Here is a 17,143-nt window from a genome sequence, read left to right as displayed (position 1 = left end):
CTCCTTCTTTCTGTGCCATGAAGAATTCTCCGCTTGGAGGGGGGAATAACTGCATTCCTGAGATCTCCCCTCTTTTATTTCATTTTCACTACTATTTGTGGTGGGTTAGCACTATTAAAGCTGAGTTGCCAAAAGCCTTGGGAGACTCCCTCTTTCTATACTAGAGCCCATTACAAAATGAAGGATAAATCCTGATAAGGTTTCTGGATGCTGTTGTAACATGATAACGAATTTGGCCAATGGCCTTCAACGTGGGTGTTTTAGAGAGTGTGGATAAAGTGGGCTATCTTAAAGAAAGTGCTCTCTATTCCTGGCCCTTTCCCCATCTTATAAATTTATGGTTTACCTCTCCTTTTTGTTACTTGGAAACTTAGAGCTTTCTTTCATTTTCAACCTACTATAGCATAAGAGTATTCCCAGTGTAATAATTTTTTAATTGTAGAGCATATCTACAATCAGAATCCTTTTCCTGTACTTGAATTCTGACTCCCTACCAAGTCCCCAGCCAAGATCCCACTGACTTTGGGAGAGCAGGAATTTTATTCCTGTGCTTGTTTTTCCTAATATCTGGATAAATTTTGAGGACTTCACAGCTGAAACACATTGCACTGTGATCCAGAAGATACAAAAGCAAGTATCCCTAGTGGTGTCTTGACATTTATGTATCAAGTTTTACATCCTAACCAGAAAGTTATTTTTAATAACTTTTAATAACTTTTACTTTAAAAAAAAACCTCATTAGGATTTTTAACTCTCACATCTGGGAATAAGAGTGACCTAGAATGCTGATGCGATGATTCACAGTATTTTAATTTTTGTAATATGGGAAACTATCACATAAATTTTAAATTGCACATTTCAGCTACTGCTCCAAGTAGGATTTGATATGGCAGGAAATCTTCCCACTCTGGCTTGCCAGGAGCAAGCCTACAAGTTGAAATGAACTTCAATTAGAAGAGGGTGCAGAAGCAAGAACACACTGAAAGTGCCACAGCCAAACCCTTCACTGTCTCCTCTGGCTTTGCTGCCCCTTTCAGCAGGCTGATGTGTGCAGCTTGGTGGGCTTCTTCCTCATCATGTTGGAATGATTGATCTGCCTTATTGGGTGTGACTAGAAGGCAGATCACCATGGCCTGTCTGCTTAAGGAAATACAATATTCAGAAAAGGTGGAAGAATCTGTTTCTGTGTCATTGCCTGTGGCTAGCAACCAGTAAAGCAAATGACTGAGAGCTTTCTCCCCAAGATAAATAGCTCAATTCTCAAGATCTTAAGTCTGTTGCAAAATATGTCCACCTTTCATAGATAAAAGTCCAAGAAAATAAAACACATGTTGTCTCATTTCTCTGCATCCAAGTTTTAGGCATATTTCTGTGAGTGACCTCATTTTCTGCAACTTCTCCTCCTCCAGACCAGACGTTACATGAGTTAGAAACTACAGTCAAAGAAATTGTTCTGCACAGTCTTGGCTGTGCCTTCCAGCCCACCACAAACCACACATCCCCAATACCATCTCCTCCTTGCCTGTGATGGCCACTCTCAAAATGCAGCCAAGTGGCCCTACTCAGTCTCTGCTGGGCTGACTCCATGCTTGGTCTACATGCCAGATCCATGCTGTTCTCTCCCTCTGCAACTTGACCTCCCTTCCCAAGACCTGGGGAGACTCTTGGGGGCCCTGGGTGCGGCAGGGCTGCTTGTGCCAGGGCTGATCTCCCTGGCACGTGCTGGCTGTGATGCTGGCCAGAGGCAGCAGTCTCCTTGTGAGTTACAAAGACAGGAGCTGGACCTGAAAACAGAGGAGTGTTTTGCAAGCTGAGCAAGGCAGCTCTTGCCACTCTGCAAAACAAAGGGTTACCCAGTCACACTGGTTGCACTACCTGGTCCTTTGGTCTTTCATCCACTTCTGAGAGGGAGAGCTGGGGGAATTGAAAGTGTGTCAGTCCTTAAGGTAGACTGTGAAGGAACATCTTAGTGTTTGGCTATACTTTAGAATCCCTTTACTAGACCAGAAAAAGGCACATATAAAATGTGACAACATTTTGTACCCCTCCTCCGTGTTACCCTAACTCAGCCCCAGCCTGAAACTTAAATTCACCTCACTATAAGGCTTTCATTTACCTGCATGTCCTGAGCTGTGAAGCAGTTTTTGGTCCTTTATTTGCATGTGAAGCTCTACCTGTTAGAGGGGAAAATACAAGAGAGAGCTTATGCTTCAAGAGCAGTCTTTAGCTAACCCCTTATAGACTTCACAGAGCTTCAAGCTACTAATTGTCCAAGTGATCTCATTAAAGAGCTAAAGATAGCTGTGTGGACTCAAATGCTGTAATTTCAAGGGAAAGAATTCAAACCCAGTGAGGCCAGGCAAACACGGATGAGCAAATGAACCTCTGCTGATATTGGCTACACAGACCCTTAGCTGTCCTCTTCTCCAATTAATTGCTTTGTCCTAATATAGGAGTATTTCATTCCCTCTTGTCAATAATTTCTGCAACTCAGTAAAGAAGGGTTCTTTAGCAATATGGAGGGGATTCTGGCAAGCACCACTGGTTTTAGCCTTTATTTAAAAGTCAGCTCTTGTTTTTGGATTGCCCCATTTCTGAAGTGGAAAATACCAAATGGATCACACTGTATTGTCTGTGTTAACTTTTTCAAAATTAATACTAGCCATATAGACCAAAAGAAAAAACTTGAAGCTACAACTCACAATTACAGCTCTGTACCTTCAGGTTATTATTTGCTTCTTGTAATACTTTTTTCTTTCTTTCCCAAAAGAATGAGTGCCTCCTAAAAACTTTGATGTTGACTCTTTCCTTTTTCAGACAGCTCTCTTACCTTCCCAAAGCCCTGCAACATTTTCTGTGCTCTTCTTAACTCTGTACAAATCAATTGTAATCCTCTCTGATCTATCCTCTAGTGAGCACAGAACTGATTCACCAAACCTCTGTATGTAGTTACAATCTTTGATAGTTTCAGTCATCTTCTCCTACAGCAATAAATTCAAGTTTCCTCTTTCACCTTTGTGATTATTACTGCCTCGTCTTTTTAGGCACTTTGCGATCTTGTCATTCCTCTCTTTTTAATATGAAACCTCATAAATCATGTGTCAGATTTTCAGTTCCCAAGTCCTTTTTCATTCATTCATTCATTCATTCATTCATTCATTCATTCATTCATTCATTCATTCATTCATTCATTCATTCATTCATTCATTCATTCATTCATTATGCTGCTGCCTTACCGATTTTTTAATCTCCTTATCTGCGCATTTTTAAACCCGAGTAAAACCGAGATGTCCAATGCGTCCCTAAGTTCTGCTGGCAGCAGCCCCCTGTGCAGGCCGAGAGCGCGTCCTGCTGGTGTCCTTGTGGAAATGCAGCCCTGGAAACATCCGCGAGAGCAGGGGAAATTAAACCTATGTGGTTTATTTGTTTTAAACAACAATGTCGAAAGTGTCTGTGGCTCAGAGCTGGTGTCTGCGGCACTTGGTAGCTAAGGTAGTAGTGGTGATACAGGGATGGAAGTATCAAGTGGTGGATAATATCTGTTTACACGTAGATTCATGGAAAATCTTCAAACAGAAGTCCAAGAAATGGAATTCATCAAGTTTTCAAAGGGTTTGAGCGTCATGAGAAAAGAAGACTTTGCGGCATGGTTGCTGTACTTCACTGATGAGGAGAACAATGAAATTTACTGGCAGAATGTGAAAGACAGAATCGAAGCAGGAGAGGTTGGTACCCAAAGTATACTTGTTTTCCTTCCTCCTTTCTGTGCACAGGTTTTCATTTGAATATGGGTATCTAATGAGATATCCAGTTGCCAAATGAAGTATTGCAGCCCTTGAATTGTATACAAGTAAGAGCAATGATAATTGTCCAGCTGAGAAATACAAATATCAACAATGAGTAGGCAGTCACATCTAAACACTAAGTCCCACGAGATTTAATGACATAGAATAATTGGGATTTGAATGTATATTCATTATATATAATCTGAATTCTGTGATACTCTAGAACATCAGTTTGGAAGAATTCAAGACTTTTTGCAAGTTTACAAATAATCTGGAAGACTTTTCCATCGCCATGCAGATGTTTACTGTAGCAAATCGTCCTGTTAAGCGGGGTAAGTGCTGTACATGTTTCATGTGTGTTTTTTTAAAGGCAAAAAAAATCATTTTAATTATGAAATAATGTAAATTATTATCCCAAAGTACCACAGTGAAATCCAAAAATATTATACTGCTCTGTATTTGGACTTAGTTCTATTTCATTAAAAAATAATAATATAAAGTTTCCAAAATGTTTTCATTTCAAAGTTCTAATGTGCTGTCATATGTGGATTAATGACAGCAGACTAATAAATCATAAAATAGTTTGGGTTGGAAGGGACCTTTAAAGGTCATTTTTCCAAACCTTCTGCCATAGCCAGGGAACTCTGTCACTGGATTAGGTTGCTCAAATCTCCACCCAACCAGACCTTCAACACTTTCAATGATGAGACAGCCACAGCTTTGTAAGTTTCTTCCTTATGTCCAGTCTAAATCTACCCTTTTTCACTTTGAAAGCATTTTGCTTTTTCTGTCACTACAGGCCTTGGTAAAAACTCTCTTATAAGCTCCCTTGATATAGTGAAAGTCCACAATAAAGTCTGCCCTGAGGTATCTCTTCTCCAGGCTGAACAACCCCAACTCTCTTGGCCTTTCTTCACTGAAGAGGTGCTCCATCCCAAAAATTACCACATAATTTTTGTGGCAGTCCTTTGGACTTACTCCATGTTCTCCCTGTGCTGAGGAGGATGTGTTATGCAGTTATGTCTATCAAAAAGAAACAATGTCGTAAAGTGGGGTTTAAAATAAAGATTTCAAGGAGGGGAGTTGCTTCCTTCCCATACAGGAGAAAGAGGAGCAATGAATCAAAAGTTTTATGGACATACAAATGCTTTTTGTTTTAATCCTGAGGTTGTACTTCGTTGTTACTCTTGAAGGACAAGTCTCATAAGTTATTTCAAAATAGCAACATTATTAAAAAGTTCCTAAGGAAATTTAAAAAGATACTAACATTCATTGAAATTAATATTTGATGGGCTCATGTGAAAAAGGATGAGAGATGTGAGAAGAGGAAAGAGAAATACATATTCTTGAAAGATATATGTTTGGATGGGATTTGAACCAAAGAAAACTGGAAGATTTGCAACTTGTGACTTTCATTACTAGTCTGTTTTTGTGCTGAACCCCACTGTAATCAAAATCAGCCAGCTGCTGAGGTAACTCACAGATGTTACATGCCTGTATGTCTAATTCTCTCCTGAATCTGGCTGAGTTCTTTGTCTTGGTGTTTGCACAATAATGTGGACATTATCATGTGTATTCACACACATATGAACATTCATCTAAATATAAGACAGTCTTTTAGTCCTTCCTTTTATTCTAGATTTCTTTTTCTTCTAAGTTCACAACTCATCTTTTCTCTCTGGTAAGGTGGCCCTTCTTTGCTAGAAAATTGTTATGCCCCACTGTTGTAGAAGATTTTCTTTTATTGATGTTACATTCAAAGAAAGGATAGTGCCGTGTCTGGATTTAAATTCAGCTTCAAAAGATGAAACAGTTAACATCTTTTCAAAGACAAAATTAAGACTACTATAAACATCCCATGTTTTATGTCTTTTTCAAGATGTGATATACCCTTTTACAGAAGGATTTTTAACTTAATTCTATTTAAACCAACTGTGAAACCAACTACATTTATACAGGAATTGTTGAAAGAGACGAAGATGAGAGCTATGTCAGGAATGCTATTCCCTCTAGTAAGCTTCAGAAATAATAATATTTATAACACTATTTATAAGCAGCACTTGTTTATGAGAGCAGAACCATGTTAATATTGCATTTATGACTTCATTGGACAACTTGCTGTAATAATCTACAATACTGCTACTCTTCAATAACTTCCAGTTCCTTTTTGAAATTCACGCTTCCATGATGCCTTCAAAAATGCATCCAATTCATGTGTTGTGATTGTGCTTGCTACAGTAAACAATAATCCTTCCACTCTTACAAGCTGCTGTTTTGTGGCAGCCCCACACACTTCCTCATCTTCCTTGAGCCAAAACTCCAAATTCTGTGCACCACAGGACAAAAAGAGGGGCTAGTGGGTGTTTCTATACTGCACATGGTGGTGTAAAGAGAAAAGGAAAAAGAGCTGAAGATGAAAGTACATCTCCAGAGAGGTATGGCAGCTTTTCCTGCCAGAAATCCTCAGTAACTCTTCAGCATCATTTAACAGGAGCTAGCCAGCTTGTCTCAAAACCAGAACTACAGATACATAAAACCATGTACTGTAAGCAGTGCATTGACTACTTGATGGTCTGTGTTTCTGCAGAGTTGCTGAGGAGATTGTTAGTTGAGGTGGAGTATATAACCTACTGTTCTCTCAGAAGAAGAGTTTTCTTGTAGAATGAATTGTCATGAAGCTGGCTTGATATAAAATGGTAAGGTTTTTAATGAGAGGATAGTGAGGCAAACACCATTTGTATGAACAGGAAAGAGCCAAAAATATGTAAATTTTCATCTATTTCTAGCAAAAATTGTCACTTGTACTGTTGCTTGAGAAGCAGTGCCTTGCTAAAGCTTATGATAAAATTAATAGTGTTACAAAAGAAGAAGCATGTAGTATTTTCTGGATCCCCAGGATGAAGGAGGAATTGAGAATCTGACTCTATGTTCTTAGAAGGCTAATTTATTATTTTATGTTACTATATTAAAGAATGCTATACTAAAACTATACTAAAGAATAGAGAAAGGATACAGACAGAAGGCTTAACAAGATACTAATTAAAAACTCGTGACTCCTCAGAGTCCCAACACAGCTGGACAGTGGTTGGTCATTAAGTCAAAACAATTCACATGAAACCAATCAAACAACCACCTGTTGGATAAACACTCTCCAACCACATTCCGAAGCAGCGAAACAGGGAGAAGCAATGAGATAATATCATTTTCCTTTTTCTCTGAGGCTTCTCAACTTCCCAGGAGAAGAAATCCTGGCGAAGGGATTTTTCAGAAAATATGACACTGACAGAAGCAAGCTCAAGAACGCATGAACTGAGTCCTCCTAATAGTTTACTAGTTTACACATCCCAAATTCTCCAGTTAGGATACCCACAAGCCATTGTAAATTGGACAGAATCCTGCTATTTATAAGCTTTCCGTTTTCTTTGCAAGTTCAGTCACTTGTGATGTAATATTATGTCTTTATTAGCTGAGTTCAAGAGAGCAGTGAAGGTGGCAACAGGACAGGATCTGTCAGATAATGTTTTGGATACCATCTTCAAGATTTTTGATCTAGATGGAGATGACTGCCTCAGCCACAGCGAGTTTCTTGGAGTCCTGAGGAACCGAATTCATCGAGGCTTGAGGGTAACAAGCTGACATAATTGTTTGTAAAAACCACAGATGATTTCTACAAATTTCTTGTAAATGCTTGTAGAAACACAGGTAGAGTTAATGAATAGAAAAATATATATATTTTAAATTGGGTAGTCCTTACTGGGATGAATCTGGGATGAATGCTGCCATTAAGAATTCGTTATTACACACATGAACTATGGAAGCAGCAGCACATTATATATTGTATTTACACAGTCTGGGAATAGGAGTCTTTTTTGTGCAAATGCTAAACACACTTTAACTTTATTAACAGGTACCACAGCAGCAAGGCATTCAAGGTTTCTGGAAGTGTGTGAAAAAAGAAAGCATTAAAGAAGTCAAAGAACTTTGGAAGCAAACTGGGAAAAGTCCTTTTTAAAGCACTCCATTTTTCTTTTGCTTAAGTGGTTTTTCTTTAGGGGAGTTTGTCTGTCCTGTTTACATAATAACTAAATCAAAAATGCTCTTTTTTTTTAGCTGTAGTTAAAGTTTAATTAACCCAGACTCTAATGCAATAATTTTATAATCGTTCCAGTGCAATCAGTTTGGTTTACAGAACTGGTGTCGCTTTTGGCCTCCATACCAAAGTACTCTTGTTCTGGGGAATAGTGTTGTTTACTGCTCTGTGGAGTCTGACCCTGCACTGTAGGATACAGGATGCACAGGATTGAATAATGGCCCCAGGCAGGAACATCGCAGCAGTATCATCTCCTGTTGAAGGAGTGAATATCATCTCAGCCACCAACACAGCAGCTCTCCTTCTCCAGCAAGGGCAGAGGTCCACAAGGCAAAATCACTTGCACAACACATTTTAAACCTAGTTATCCTAAATCAAAAATGAAGATTCACACCTTGTTATGGGGATCTGCTCATGTGCTGGTTCCTGATGCTTGATTCCACCAGTTCCTGTGTGGATGTCTGGTTTGTCTGCCCTCATGGTGTTATTATTAAACTGGAAAAATACAAGACTGATGGGCTTGATGCAGGGTTTAAAAGTTGTACATTGATGAATGACTGTGTATTGAGTGTCTCAGACCTCTTCCACATAGTATAAATGGGAAGAAAAAAATCCTAATTCTATCAAACACAGTGGTAGCTACAATTTGACTCATTACTATTCTGCTTTAGTTGTATTGCAGAAGATAAATGTGTAACAAATAGTTGTTTTATCTCACTAAAAGTTGTGACAGGAAAACCTGAAGTATCTCAGGAAATCAAGGTTATAATAAGCCATTGTTGAGGCAATATGTCCAATAAAAAACCAAATACAAATGTTTATTACACCAAATGCAAAGTTAGACCTAAGATCTTGAACACTAAAAAGAGGAACAAATCAAGACTAACACTTAGAAATTACAGATGAACATTTTTTTGCAATAACATAAGGTGCACCTCTGTATACACAGGTGTGCATGTTACATGTTTTGTCTTTCTTACAATCCCAGGAGTCAAAAGCCAGGTCCAGATCACTCTTCCTGGTTGGCCATATATATAAGAGATAGACTTATCTGTAAAGCTGTCAAGGTTCTTTCTCTTTCCCACTCTCAGTTGTCTGACTTGTCTTGGCTGGGGTGAAAGCTTAACCTTTCAGGATAGGTTTGTGATAATGGAGATAATAGACTCAAAACATGGACTAGGGAAATGTCTCAAAAAAATAAGAAAAGAAACCACTCAGTGAGGAACTATCCATCCGTTTGTTGCATTACATCATCTGTGTTTGCTTCAAAGCTCAACATGTCGTGCTTGGTTGTCATTTCTTTGGGGTTTGTAAGAAGAGGGGCAATTTCCATGATAGGTAAGACATCAGGGCAGCTCTCAGTTGGTGCAGGGACAGGAGAGAATGCATTGGGAAACCCTAAAGGTCCCTCCTAAGAAATACTGAGATTACTGAGAATGTGTTTGATGTGTTGGTAGCTATCATGTTCGTGCTGAGGACAAGTCCTCCTGCCTGAGCCTTGGCACAGTGACTCCCAGGGAATACAGTGAGAGGCCAGCAAAGTAACTCTTCCCTCATGGCCTCAGCTTGGAGCTTTAATCTAAAGTGTTAAAGAGAAAATGCTGGTAGTCCTGTCATGGACATGCACCCAGAACAAGATCATGCCTGTGGGGATGTCCTGAGACTGTCTAGAAGATCAGGCACCAGTGACCATCAAGGATCCCTTTTCCCCCAGGAAAAAATCCAAATGAAGTAAATGCCTCAAACTGAGCTCATGCAGTGCTATGTGGGCAGAAGGATAGCAGGTGCTGGTTTTCTTTGTGTGTTTGGAAATTGTTTGTTGCTTCTCATGGTGGGAGCAAAGGTGGGACTGGCACCATAGTACCACAGCCAGCTGCACTTCCCCGAATTATCCAAAAAATGACACTATTGAAGAAGAGCTTCCCTGGCACAGAAGTGTGTATGTGTTCACCCAGTTGCTTTGTGCCAGTTCTGGCTGTAATGCAAGGCTGCCTTTTATTTGTTGCTGTTAATATTTTGGCAAATCGTTTTTACTTTGGAGTGGAAATTATTCCCTAGCATTTTATTCTGTGTGAAGTTAATAGGTTTATGATTTTTTTTATTGCTTTTGTGGTTTCTTTTGTTTACTAATTACTTCCTTATTACAAGATGTTTGGTTTTCTTTTGGAAAAATCAACTCATTTAGCTTTAGTGTATCTAGAAGTTTAATTCCTCAGTGCTCATTTCTATCTGGGTTTGTGCAATCAGCAGTATCTGCTTTCAGGGATTTCAAGTTTTATTTTTCAGCAAAAGCTTTGATTTCAAGTTCAGAGGAAAAGCAAAGGGATATGCTTGGGTTTGATATGAATTTTGTGTCTATAGTAAAAAGAAAAAAAAGATTGATTGGAAATTAAAACAGACTTATGAATAATTTTCAGAAGTTATCCTGAAAGTGCAGCTGGGAAGGAACTCCTTTAAAGGCCAGGGATGATTTGTCCACCAGGCTTGAAGAATCAGACTCTGCATTTAATTTGTAAGTTTATTGTTATTTGTCAACTAAAATGGTTTGTAAAACAGTCTTAAAATAATTTCTCATTTTTAATATCTTAGATTAAAAGAGATATTTATGTATTTAGATACACCCTGTTTTTTAAGAAATTCATTATAGTTTAAGTGTTTGATGTTTTAGTTCCTTTTAGTCACTGTATGATATTTGCAGCTTGCTGTGAGCATTACTCAACACAATTTAGTTAAGGCTTATGTCAGCTACCAGTCTAAATATTGTGACAGCTAATCAATTGTGACTTGTTTTAACATAAGGAACTATTCCTCTGAACAGGAATGTATAGAAAAGCTAAATAAAATCGATTTTTTTTAATCTAACACATTGCATCTGAATTTTACATGGAATAAAGATGAACACATTGCACATTGCAAAAGTCTCAAAAATTGGTATATCACAAGGATACACAAAAGCAAGTGCAGTCACCTACAGCGTATAACTGCTTTACAGAATTTTAGTTGTTGTATCCCCATAGCACTTCTTGCATTTCTTTGTTTGTTTACTTTAAGATAATGTCTAATAACCATTTATTCTTCATTTTCAAATGAAGCAAAGGCAAAAATGCAGTGTGATATACTAGAAGTAATCGAAACTCATTGATTGTTTCTAGAAATTAATTCTGGTGTCTCAGTTTGTACAAGCCTCTTTCTAAAAGCAAAAGTCCCTTTGGATTCAAACCAAGCTGGCAGGTTTTAACAAAACAGGCAATTATGAGCAGTACATGTTCTGCATAGCAGACAAACAACCAGGCCATGGACTGTGGTTTCCTGGCACTTCACATGTTCAGTGCATGTAATATAAAAAGGATCACTGCCCAATAAAGGGCAAGAATGGGAACAATCATGTTGCTTAGAGGAAGTATAAATTTCAGGTATATTGACCATACTTGGACTAAAACATAGAAATGGATCAATAAGTGTACATCAAAATTTAAAATGAGTTTTCTTCTCATGCTGGAGTTCTCACAGGAGAGGGCAAGCATGCCTCATACCTTCGGTCTTGTTTTTTCCTGTAAAACAGTCACAGCTGGTTCAGGAAACTACTCCAATGCAGAAAAAAGCCTTCAGTCATTCTAAACAGAAAATACGTGCCCAAATGATGTTGTGGTCATTATTAGTGAGATCCAAGTTGCCCCAACAAACAGCTCCTGTAATGCAGTTGGTCACAAGGGAAGCATCAAGATGGCAGACGTAGACACACTCTTCTAGTGCCCAGCTGGCCACAGAAGCTCCTGCTACAGAAGCTGAAGATGTCATCCAACAAGAAGCCAAATGCCCTTTGCAGAACAGAAAACCTGAGAGACTTGAGCATGCACAAAATTAATCAGCAAACAAGTGTGTGTCTCTTCACTCATTTATTTGAATGTTTCCTGTTGGCTTTGTTTATTAAACAATTCCTAGCTGACTCGATAATAAAAAAAATCATACAGCATATGTGGAGACAGATTTCCCATTAGGCTGATGTTGGCTTAGTTAATAATGTTTCCAGTTCATTAATTGGAGTGCCCTAGTGCAGAGCTCTGCTTGCTGTCCTGGGCTGCTGTTCCTGCACACCAACATTGCAGGGAACCTGCTCAGCACTGCTTACACCTGCAGGGGCTCAGCCACAGCATCTCATGCCCTGAGGAGTAAAAGACCATGGTTTTCCTCACCTGTGTGCCCATTGTGAGTTTAGATTCAATGCTAGGGAAAAAAAACTTCATATAAAAGGTTGTCAAGCAGGGATAAGCTGTCCATGGAGGCAGTTGTGTCACCATCCCTGGAGGTGTTGAAAAGATGTGTAGATGTGGCACCTGGGGACATGGTTTAGTGGTGGTAGACATGGCAGTGCTGGATTAATGGCTGGACTTGGTGATCTTGGAAGTCTTTTTTAAATGAATCTCTTATTCACTTCTGCCTCTGGCAGAAGGCTGGCCTGCCTTTCCAGGCTGAGTGAGTGGTGGAAGTAACATGGGATGGCATCAGGCTGTGGGAGAATGGACACAACACCTTGCAGAGCACTGTTTATGACTGGGTTTGTGTTGGCCAGATTTCAGACACACAGGTTTGAAAAAATAGAAGGAGGAATATTCCATAGGTAATTGAGAGGAATGTGTGGGAGTTTTTCTCATGGGATTTCAGATGCAAGCTCCCTGCTCTGAAACAGCCTTAGAGGGCCTGGCCTTTCTCCATGGACTGCAAAGGGAGCACAGAAGATGAGCCTCTCTGGACTAAGCCTGTACTTTGTGAATGCCACAAGCACTTTCCTGGAGAAAGGATATTCTACAGAGGCGTTCTACCACAACACTGTGCCTCAGGTCCACTGTTCTAGGGAAAATTTCTCAGCTTTAATGTCAGCCCATGGAGCAACTGGCTCTAAATCACCCCAAAGAAAAACAATTGTTTTAATTTAAGACTTTCCAATAAAGTGTTTTAAAATTTTCTTCCTTTTTCAGGATACAGATTTTTTGTTTTAAATTATGTGGCCTCTTACTGTGGTTTAATCTACTTTGAAACTGATACTGTTGGAATGAGCATACATTACTGAAAAAGTGGTGTACATCACTTAAATAATGCACAGAAGGTAATTCCTAGAGCAATGGCAAATGAGTCACAGGGTAGAAGATGACATTTGCTATTGAAAAGAAAGGATACCAAAATACAATGCTTTGCCATTTATCTTTAGAAAAGGAGACTAAATGATAAGTCCTGAAATCAAAAGAAGAAACAGAAGAGCTATTAGAATAAATCAAAAATAAGGCAAACATGAATATCATTGAACAACAGGATGCTAGGTAAGCAAGAACTGAATCAATATGGCTGAAATTAGGTTTTTTAAAATGCTGCTTGACCAAAAATGCATCCTTACAATTTATAAATTTGATCCAGTGCAAAAAAGGGATAGTAATCCCTGGTAGTTGGCCTGTACAAGATTACATGATCTGTACTGGAATGTGAAGAGCAAACATTTTACATAATCTCTCTTGGGTTTATGTGTACATCAGGAATTCAAAGCTTCCAAAAATTTGATTTGTCTCATATTACAAGGAATAAATGAGACAAATTATGATTTTGCATCAGTCTTCATCTAAGAAGTTTGGTTGCTTCTGCCTTGGGATTGCATGCTCCTGGAGTTTTAAGATGAGCTACTTGGAGAGGGAAAAAATACAGAAGCAAAACGGAGATGAAATTGTTGGAGATTATAACCTCTAAATGGTAAAGAGAGAAATTCTGAGTAACAAGAGTGTTTGCAGGGCCTTGCTCTGGGACCAACAAACATCTGGAAGACTGCAACAGACCCTAACTGGTGCTGAGACTACAAAGGGGAAACGTTTCACTTCTCTTACACAATTTTCAATGTGACTAAAGCAGGTGGGCAGCCAGAAGTGGATGTGTGATGTGAAAATGGACAGAAGATGCCTTTTTGCCTTTTGTTTTTCAATATTTGACAGTCATGGGATCCAGTGAGAGTGTGGTGAGTAGCTATTCCCACAACATGACATTCTGAGTTGCTCTTCACCTTCCTAGAATCTGCTCCAAGTGTCTTGTCCCTCCCCACAAATGAGGCAGCAAAGTTTGCACAAGCTGCACTGCAGCCATTTGAAGTCAAACAGGTGTTCAGCAATTCCTAGCAGAGCTTCCTTCCATCCTGCATGACTTCTATTCAAGGAGCTGATTTCTTCTCAAGAGGTCCTTGTAGAGACATCCCAGGTGGCTTTCAGGAGTGGAAGATGATAGTTCCTGCCAGCTGTGCCAAGGGGCTTCTTGTGCAGCAAAACTCCTCAGTGGGGGGCACTGTCAGGGGATAAATAATCTCTCTCTGCCACCTCACGACCTTGGTGTTGTCCTTGTTTAATTCAGTCTCACTTCAGTTCCTGTCATTCTGGAAACGCTGCACAGAAATGCTGCTGGGTTGTAGCTGATAGAGTTTGTCCTGTCCAAGGTTTATACTGCAGCCACTGGCCTTCCATCCTGCCCAAGGCATCTGTCTGACCCAGAACTGAAACACTGGCTGTGTCACAGCTTCCAGCTTTGCCAGCGTCAGACCGCATCCAAACCACGTGTGGCTGTTCCTGCAGCTCAGTATGGACCTGCTAAAAGGGAATGTCAACACACACAGCTCCACTGATACCTCTGTGGGTGAAACTGCAGTTTTGTGTCAGCAGGGAAGACTTGGATAGGGAGGATCATGTTGGAACCCCTCACATCTTCCCTAGCATAGTGAACTATTTGCTGGCTAAACCTTTTTATTCATGTCTGTGCTCCTTATTCTTCATGTTAGGAATTGTGTTTGTTGTGAATGGGATTTTGTCAGAAAAGTTGGTGGAAGCACAGCCAAGAGGATGGTTAAGGCACAGTAACAGCCAGGAGTCACTTACAGCCACAGTAACATGCAGGATGTTCTTGGTAAAAGTTGTTTGTAACTTTGCTTCGCAGGTCCAGGTCCCTTCTTTATTCCTGAAGGCTTGGAAGTACAATGTTTCTTCACTGAATACACTACTAAGAAACTAACACAGCAATTAAATTATTAAAAGCGCACAGAAGTATCAAACTCAGGTCCTTCTAAAAGCATTATTAACAAATACTATTTTGACACCAAGAATTTAAATGCTTTCCCATTGTCTTGAGGCCAAGTGTTAACAGTCCCATGAGATCTTGATGTAAAGCACATGCCAGCAGTTGTGGCATGTTTTGATACCCTTAAGAAACAGAATCATGGAATCATTAGGGTTGGAAAAGACCTTTTAAGTTCATAAAATCAAATTGCTAACCCAGCACTGCCATCGTCACCACTCAAGCATGTCCCCAAGTGCCACAATTAATGAAGGTTAGAGAAACTGGAATACTTCAGCTATATCCCTGATGTGCTAACCAGCACATCAGATCAAGACTGTCCTAGTTCACCTTAAATCCAAACTGCTCCATCCTTGTCAGTACTTCTTGTCAGAGTGACTAGATGTCATAACCAAGATGCTGTCCATGTTACCAGTCACTCCTCCCTTGCTGTACATCTCTCTGTTAGGAGTGGGCCACACCAAATTCTTACACCAGCTCTCTCCCTCTCCTGCAGTCTTTTGCAGCCCTTGCATTACTGCGTGAAGTCTTACAATCCCCTTCCCCACCATCCTGATCATGCTCCTCTACACAGCGTGCACAAGCATGCCCATACCCAGAGTTCAGATCCCAGACTGATAATCTTTCCCTGATCCCTGGGCACATGTCCCTGCCCTCTACATCAGGGCCACAGGTCGCTGCTTCATTCCTCTGCTCTGATACCCAGATGAACACACACACATTGCCACACATACAGAGGCGGTGTCTTGGGTATTTGGCCAGCGTGTTCCCTCATTGTCAGCTGTTAAGATGCCGTCTGTTCTCTGTGGATGCTGTCTGTTCCCTATGGATGCTGTCGGCTCCGTTTCCCTCCGCTCAGGAGGCCCCTCTTGCTGCCGCCAGATGGCGCCGGAGCGCCGCGGGAGCCGCCAGGGGCCAGGGACGCGCTCCTGGCGCGAGCACCCTTTGGTTCGGCGGGGAGATGGGGAATTTTGCCATGGCGCGGGCCGTTCCGACCTGGGCATCCCACCCACAGCAATGCCAAAGTAAGGCTAAAGATTTCAGGCCCTCCGGAGGCTGAGCTCCGCAAGGCAGCGCCGGCGGCAGTGCCCGGCCGAGGCCGCGGTGTGGCCGCAGCTGTCAGGCGCTCAGCGCCGCTCAGGAACAGCCGGTGGAACAAAAGAGTAGTAAGTCATTTTAAAGTTCCCTTTGCGGCACCCAACAGGCTGCTTGAGCGGTGTAAGTGCTCGGCGAGCAGGGGCAGGCAGCAGCACGGCCCGGAGTTGTCCCACCGCCTTCCTGCCCGACACCGACCCGTCCGGCCAGGACAGGAAAAGGGGAAAAGCTGGAGGTTTAAGAGCAGGTTTATGGTCGGAGGAGGATCTCGCCCGTGCGAACAGAGGGAGGCGGAGGGTCCCCCAAGGTGCAATGGCGAAGGATGCATCGGGAAGAATATGGCCAGCAGGTCGAAGGAGGGGATCCTCCCCACGACTCAGCCCCGTAGAGGTCACATCTGGAGCGCTGTGTCCCCTTCTGTGCGCTCATCTGAGCGCTGTGTCCCGTTCTGAGCGCTGTGCGCTCCTCAGTACAAGTTGCTACTGGAGAGGGTCCCGTGGAGGACCCTCCAAGGATAATTAAGGATCTGGAGCATCTCTCTTATGAGGAGAGACTCCAGGAGCTGGGCCTGTTTAGTCTAGAGAGGAGAAGGCAACATGGAAAGCTCGTCAATGCATATAAATGCATCACCAAGGCAGGTGGCAAGGGGATGGTGCCAGGCTGTTTTCAGTGGTGCCCAGTGACAGGACGAGGAGCAATAGCCATAAACTAAAACACAAGTTGCACCTCAACATGAGGAAGAACTCTCCTTGGAGGGTGGGCAGAGCACAGGAACAGGCTACCCTGGCAGGTCATAGAGCCTTCCTCTCTGGAGAGATTCCAAACCCACCTGGACGCGTTCCTGTGTCACCTGCTCGAGGTGACCGTGCTTTGGCAAGGGAGGTTGGACCGGATCATCTCCAGAGGTCCCTTCCATCCTTTACCGTTCTGTGATCCAGAGGCGTTCCGGCACCCCGAGAAGGGGGCGGTGGCGGGCGCTGGGGCCGCCCCTGTCCCGCCCACTGCGGCCCGCCCAGGGCCCGCCCGGGGCCGGCTCCGCAGCGGCGGCCGGAGCTGCAGCCGCCGCCCGCCCGTCGCA

General features: G+C 41.6%; 1 protein-coding gene across 1 annotated transcript in view; it reads left to right on the top strand.

Annotated features, from left to right (window-relative positions):
* MICU2 (mitochondrial calcium uptake 2) overlaps positions 1-10,737 on the top strand; it is a 135,381-nt gene extending 124,644 nt beyond the window's left edge. Inside the window, exons 9-12 of the mRNA XM_066571769.1 lie at positions 3,554-3,725; positions 4,009-4,117; positions 7,252-7,409; positions 7,693-10,737. Coding sequence (XP_066427866.1) covers positions 3,554-3,725; positions 4,009-4,117; positions 7,252-7,409; positions 7,693-7,797 — 544 coding nt within the window. The 3' untranslated portion in view covers positions 7,798-10,737. The remainder of the gene's footprint in view (positions 1-3,553; positions 3,726-4,008; positions 4,118-7,251; positions 7,410-7,692) is intronic.
* The last annotated feature ends 6,406 nt before the right edge of the window (positions 10,738-17,143 follow it).

This window comes from Molothrus aeneus, chromosome 2 (assembly GCF_037042795.1).
Source record: "Molothrus aeneus isolate 106 chromosome 2, BPBGC_Maene_1.0, whole genome shotgun sequence".
Taxonomy (NCBI): Eukaryota; Metazoa; Chordata; class Aves; order Passeriformes; family Icteridae; genus Molothrus; species Molothrus aeneus.
Note: the sequence above shows the minus strand (reverse complement) of the source record. Positions and strands in the feature narration are given on the sequence as shown.